The sequence below is a fragment of the Bubalus bubalis genome, chromosome 24 (genome assembly GCF_019923935.1).
Source record: "Bubalus bubalis isolate 160015118507 breed Murrah chromosome 24, NDDB_SH_1, whole genome shotgun sequence".
In the NCBI taxonomy this organism is placed as follows: domain Eukaryota; kingdom Metazoa; phylum Chordata; class Mammalia; order Artiodactyla; family Bovidae; genus Bubalus; species Bubalus bubalis.
In genome coordinates, this window is record NC_059180.1 from 32,226,871 (window position 1) to 32,233,236 (window position 6,366).

General features: G+C 50.4%; 1 protein-coding gene across 1 annotated transcript; it reads right to left on the reverse strand.

Moving 5' to 3' along the window:
- Window positions 1-754: 754 nt before the first annotated feature.
- RMI2 (RecQ mediated genome instability 2) lies at window positions 755-6,161 on the reverse strand. The gene is made up of 2 exons (XM_006079906.4): window positions 5,820-6,161; window positions 755-1,895 (listed from the first exon to the last, which is right to left on the reverse strand). Exons 1-2 carry the CDS (start codon window positions 6,115-6,117, stop codon window positions 1,720-1,722), a joined length of 474 nt encoding a protein of 157 aa, XP_006079968.4. The 5' UTR covers window positions 6,118-6,161; the 3' UTR covers window positions 755-1,719.
- Window positions 6,162-6,366: the final 205 nt, after the last annotated feature.

Consider the following 6,366-nt stretch of genomic DNA (forward strand, 5'->3'; position numbering starts at 1 on the left):
CGCCCCCCACCACCCCCACCCCGCAGCCTATGGGGCTTTGTTATAGCAGACTGAGACAGTCTGGCAGTTTCTTACAAGGCTAAGACATAGGCTGACCATATAAACACTAACTGGCTCCCAGGCATCTACCCTGGTGTGTCGAAAACGTAAAACCTGTGCATGAATGTTTACAACATTCCTATTAATAACTGCCAAAAACTGGAGTCAAACAGATGTCCATCAATAAGTGAATGGATAAGCAAACCATGGTACATGCATCCAATGGGGGATTAGAGTAAAAAGAAATGAGCTATCGAGTTACAAAACTACACGGAGGAACCTTAAATGCATATTGCTAACTTGAAAGAAGCCAGTCGGAAAAGGCTACAGACTGTGCAATTCCAACTATCCGACGTTCTGGAAAAGGCCAACTATGAACTATGGAGACAACAGGAAAATCAGTATTTGCCAGGGGTTACAGGGCAGGGAAGGATGAACAGTCGGAGCACAGAGGACTTTCAGGGTCCTCTGTGCTGTAACGGTAGATATGTTATACGTACTGTATGTCACAAAGACTGACTCTTGATGTCATCGATGGACTTGAGTTAATAATAATGTATCAACACTGCCTCACGATTTTAACAAAGGTATCACCAATGTAAGATGTTACTAACAGGGGAAAACTGAGGGCATGTAAAGTAACTCACTGTAAGTTCTGCTCTTTTTTTTCCCCTAGAAATCTAAGATACCTAAAAATAAAATCTATTAAAAAGAATACAGCATAGGAAACAATTTATTGGTGGTAGAAATCAACTCCAGCAAAAGTTTACAGCAATGGGGAACAAAACCTGACCCCCTCCCTCCCTTGGCATTTACAATCTAAGGAAAAGTGAAGGCTGGGTAAGAAGCAGAGAGCAGCCACCCAACATTCAATACAATCACAACCAAACTCCATTCCCTACAGAAAACACCGTGAAGACTCTTATCTAACCAGCAGGCTGCCCCTCGCGGCGTCTCATCAAAAGTTATGAAGCAGGAGTTTAGTTCATGCCTGCAAGTCATTCTTCATCTTGATTTTCGTTTCAACAAGAAGTTCTGAGGGTGTTTCAACATCCCCAAGGGAAGGAAGAAGGGCAGGCAGCCACGTCCAGCTCTGCGGAGAAGGGACCTCACGTTTAGGGCTGAGTGGCATCTGAGGCAGAAAGAGGGCTGTGTCTGTGAGAGGCCCCAGAGCCTGCAGTCAGAAAATGTCGTTTGACTTGCAAGCTGGATATGGAAGCTGTGGATGGAGGAGACGCGGGGCCGTGAGGTCATTCTCTTTTTACGCAGCCTCTTTTCCTGCCCATAACCACGCTTTTCATCTCCACGGGCCGTGACTGAGGTTCAAATTCGGCCTCGTAAAACAGGGCCGCGGTGGTAATGGAAAAAGCATCATCACTTGTAAAACTTGGAAAATGCAGCATGAGGTTTCTGTGTGCTTCAAGGAGAGAGAATTAACACAGAGAGAGCAAAAAAAAAAAAGAGAGAGAGAGAACAAAACATCTGCTTTTCATTAGCAAACAGTCAAAGCGAAGGGCAGCAAGGGCTGAGTTCACGAGAGTGTCCCAGCATTTAGTGGTTCTGCATCTGGACTCCTCAGAGCAAAGCTTTCTGATAAACCTTTGAGAAATATATACTGAGTGATGTCTATGAAATCCACATGGTAAGAATGCAAGTTGCTCCAGAACTTCAGTTGTTTTTTTAATCGCCGGTCCCAACATCATCTAAGGAATATATATGCCTGTGTAAATCTTCCACTTCCAGCTCCCACAAGCTTTCGTGGAGGGGATTATCTGAAAGATCTGTCATCTTCACAGCCTGCAGGCAGGGCTCGGGGCTGCAGGCCTGAATCACTCCCATCACCATTACATACTTTCCTGGAAGAAGAAAAGCTGGGTGGTAAAAGTCCACACTGATAGAGAAAATACAAACAAAACAGAGACAGGAGTCCTTGAGAGGGTTTAACTTTATCAGGGAGGCAAACTGGAGACCCCCCCACCCCACAAAAAAATGCAGACAGTAAATACCAAAATGCCAAGGTGATTAAAATACTTATATATCGATAGTAAATTCCACATTTAACCTGGAGAATGACATCCGTATCTTCTTTGGCTTCTGGTTTTCAAATGTTAATCACAGCACACTGCATAAAGCTATCCTGCTCAAGAAATGGAAGAGATGCTCATACCAGAGGATGAGTTGTAATTCGACAGTCTGCTCTAAGGCAGGGCCAGAAAACCCTGAGCTTTTCCCTTCTCCCTGTTCTTGCTCAATTCACGAGCCTGAGACTGGTCTCCATGCACAAGACTGGTCCTCTTTCTGCACAGACAACTCCTGACAGAGGATGGCTGGATGGCATCACTGACTCAATGGACACGAGTTTGAGCAAACTCCGGGAGATGGTGAAGGACAGGGAAGCCTGGCGTGCTTCCGTCCATGAGCTCGGGAGGAAACTGAACAACAACTCTGACAGCCCCAAAGCAAAAATCTAATTCCCTTCATGTTGCCACAAGAACTGGGCAGTGAAACCGCGTACCTCGGATTGGGACTACGAACCCAGCCAAAACCCATGGCCTTCCAACTGAGATCACAGACCTGGTTTAGCGACCTAACGAAGTTCAGGTTCTTGATGTCTTACTGCAGAAAGAATTCAGTGAGAGACAAAGTGATAGGTAAGAAGTGGATTGATACAGAGAGAAACACGCTCCACAGACAAGAGTGTGGGCCATTGCAGAGGGCAAGTGCCTCAAGATGTGGCATGGTTAGCTTTTATGGGCTGGGTAATTTCATAGGCTAATGAGTGGGAGGATTATTCCAACTATTTTTGGGAAGGGGCGGGGATTTTCAGGGGTTGGGCCACGGCCTACTTTTTGCTCTTTGATGGTCAACCTTGGAACTGTCATGGAGCCTCTGGGTGTGTCATTTCACTTGCTGATTGAGGATCAAGGTCTAGTTGAAGTTGACTTGTCTGCCATCTTGGACCCATCTGATTCTAATTGGTTTATGTTGTGTCCTTGGGCTGTGTCATTTTTTCAGAAGTTGTGCCTTGCCCCCTTCCCTCCTGTTTCAGCAGGGGCGGCACCCACCAAAACACCCTATCGTTCCAGCTGCCTGGGACCAATCTCCACTGCCTCCTGCCGTCAGCTGGGCACACGTAAGCAAGTCATGGAGAGGGCAGGCTGCCATTCAATGATCTCATGACATATTAACCGCAACGCTCTTCCCATTCCCTTGGGGAAGTGGCTCTCCTTGAAAGCAAAACTTGGCCAGTCTTAACCACACAAAACTCAATTGTGTAAAAAAAAAAAAACCCAAACACAGCAGGAAAAGCAGGCATGCGGCCAGCCTCCACCGCGTGCCCCTACAAGGCCGCTTTAATCATACTGCTTCCAACATCAGGGCTGGGTTTGCACCCAGGCCCCGGGGCTCTGACGGAAAGAAGCCAGGAGAGCTGATACCTTACCCTCTGGGCATCAGCCCCTGGTACTACATACTGAGGTTTCCCTGAACCCATCTCTACTTTCAACCTGAGCAAGTGACTCTGGGCTCCTCAGTGACAGAGGCTCATTATAAAAATACACTTGACATACCCCTCTGAATAGGCCTGAAATACTGGGGGAGATGGAACCCTAGGAAAATGACTGAAGACCCAGGAAAAGAAGAACAAACCCACAGAGATCCCAATAGGAGAGGTAATCCACACACGGGAAATCTGCACACACCGAGGCATACAACACAAATAGACAGAAGGTTGTGTTATAACACAACCCAAAGGACTGAGTTGTTCTTGCCTTTCATGATCAGCCAACCTGGTTACTTAGTCTGGTTCCTTCTATCCACAGCCTCTCCCCGGATGAGTCTCTCTCCACTGTCTCTCCTTCCCCACTGTGCCCCCTCTCTTCCCCACTCACTCCCTTCCATCTGGCCTTCATCTCATGACCTCACAGGCCTGGATCAGTTGTCCCTCTTCAGCGCCCACGGCACCTTGCACTCAAGCTCAAGCCTATGACACATCACTTTGTGTTTTAATGGCTTGGTTACTCTTCAGGCTCCCTGTCTGAAAGTAGTTACCAACTTGTCAATCAAACCTTGGTATTAATTAGCAAGAGGAAATGGCAAGGCCCAGGCATGCAGGCATTCGGGCCAGGGGGTAAGTCAGATGGGTTCGTCAGCGTGCAATGACCACTGAGGTACCTGTGCTGTGCTCAGTCGCTCGTCTTGTCCAACTCTTTGCAACTCCATGGACCACAGCCCTCCAGGCTCCTCTGTCCTTGGGATGTCCCAGGCCAGAATGCTGGAGTGGGTTGCCATGCCCTCCTCCAGGGGATCTTCCCAACCCAGGGATCAAACCCTGGACTCCTGTATTGCAGGCAGATTCTTTACTGTCTGAGCCTCCAGGGAAGCCCACTCAGGTACCGACTGGTACTAACCTGGTGCCAGGGCTGGAGCCACCCATGGGAGACAGCCCCAACTTGCCTTCAAAGAGCATTGCCTAGGGACCAAGACACCAAACAGCTCAGGCTACGTGCTACACCAAGGGCCGGAAAACATTTTCTGTAAAGGGTTGGATACTAAATATTTCAGGCTTTGAAGGTCACAAGGTCTCTGTTGCAACTATTCAAGTCTGTAGCTATAATGAGAAAACAGCCCCAGACAATACCTAAATGATTGTGTTCTGTGAAGACTTTATTTATGGACCCGGATATTTGAATTTCATATACTTTTCACATGTCATGAAATCTTTCATTTTTTCTCAACCATTTGAAAATGGAAAAATCACTCTTAGTTCATAGGCCAAGCAAAAAGAGGTGGCACCCTGAGGTCTGCAGACCACGTCTAGATAAACATGCAATGGAGGAGAGAGAGGGAGGCTGAAGGATGGGGCTGGGGTGGGGAGAGAAGCGTGCAGGAGCATCACATGGTAAAAAACAATGATCACAACCCTCACTATGACCCAGGAGCTGTGCTAAGGCCATTTAAAAAATGTACTGAATCCATACACCAGGCAGCAACTATTAGTCCCTTTGAAAGGCGGTCCAGAAAGGTTAAGAACAATTCTCCAGGCAGAACATCCGAAAAGGGCCCGAGCCAGTTCAACCTAATGCTGAGAATAGTCGTCAGAAAGACACAGACCCCACCCTGTGATAGTCTTGCCCAGTGGTTCTCAAAGTGTGGCCCCCAGGCCAGCAGCAACTGCGAGCTGCTTAGAAAGTTCTCAGCCCCCCCCAGGCCAACTCAGGGTGGCACCTGCCAGCAGTTTTAACAAGCCCTCAGTGTAAGTCTGATGCGCGCTCAAATGTGCACACCACTAGTTTAAAAGGAAAGAGTAGTGACTACAGCCTGACAGTCCCATGAGGCAGGGGTACAGCAGGGCCCCCCCACTCCTGGGAAGTTGGGAGAGCTTCCCTAAGGAAGGTACCCTTGAGTGCAGTCATTAGGGATGAACAGAAGCTCCCCACTATGGTATTTTCCAAAACTTGAGGTGGCGGGGTGGGAATCACCCCTGCGGAGGAGGCTTTGTTCCTGATGCTGGGGGGGGTCCCTCTCCCGGAGATTCCAGCTGGAAAGGCTGGTGCAATGCTAGGAACTCGTATTTTTTAAATGGGCTGCGGGTGATGCTTATCATCAGAACGGCTTAGGTGGCGCCTGGCTGGGAAGGAGCAGGAAGGAAGGGTATGGAGCCCGGTGACCATCATGCTGCTCCTGCAGCACTGCAAAAAGACCTGGAGGTGGGGCGGCCTGGCCCCGCCTTTGGGCGGTACAAACCGAGGGCCAGCCAAGGGTTCGAGTCCCGCCGTTACCTGGGACGAGGCAGGGCCGCCCGCGCGGCACCCGCTCCAGGCCGCGAACCGAGAAGGACCCGCTTGGGTCCCGCAGCCGCGCCTCACCGCCGTCGGCCTCCACCACAGTGCCCTGCATCCACACGGCCCTCAGCTCCAGCGGCTCGCGGCCCGCCGCCGCCCGCGACAACCGCCACGAGCCCGGGCCGCCCTCCACGTCGCGCCGCAGCTGCTCCGCCAGCACCTTGATCGGCGGCGACCGAGGCAGCCTCACGGCCGTGGGGCCACTGACGGACAACGAGTCCGTGGGCGCCGCCATTCTGCCCCGCCTTCGCGTTCCCGCCAACTTTGATGAGCGGGAGGCCAGGTCCGCGGCTACCAATCAGAGGCGCGCTGGCGGGGCCGGCCAATGGTCGGGGCCGGGAGGCGGGGCCGCCACGCCGAGCGGCCCCACCGCGCCCCCCACCCAATCACAGGAGTGCGCATGCGTATGTGAAGTAACTAAACGCCCCGCCCCCCAAGTTAGGAATGAACGGATGAAATGAATTAAAAGAGAAAAAATAAATGA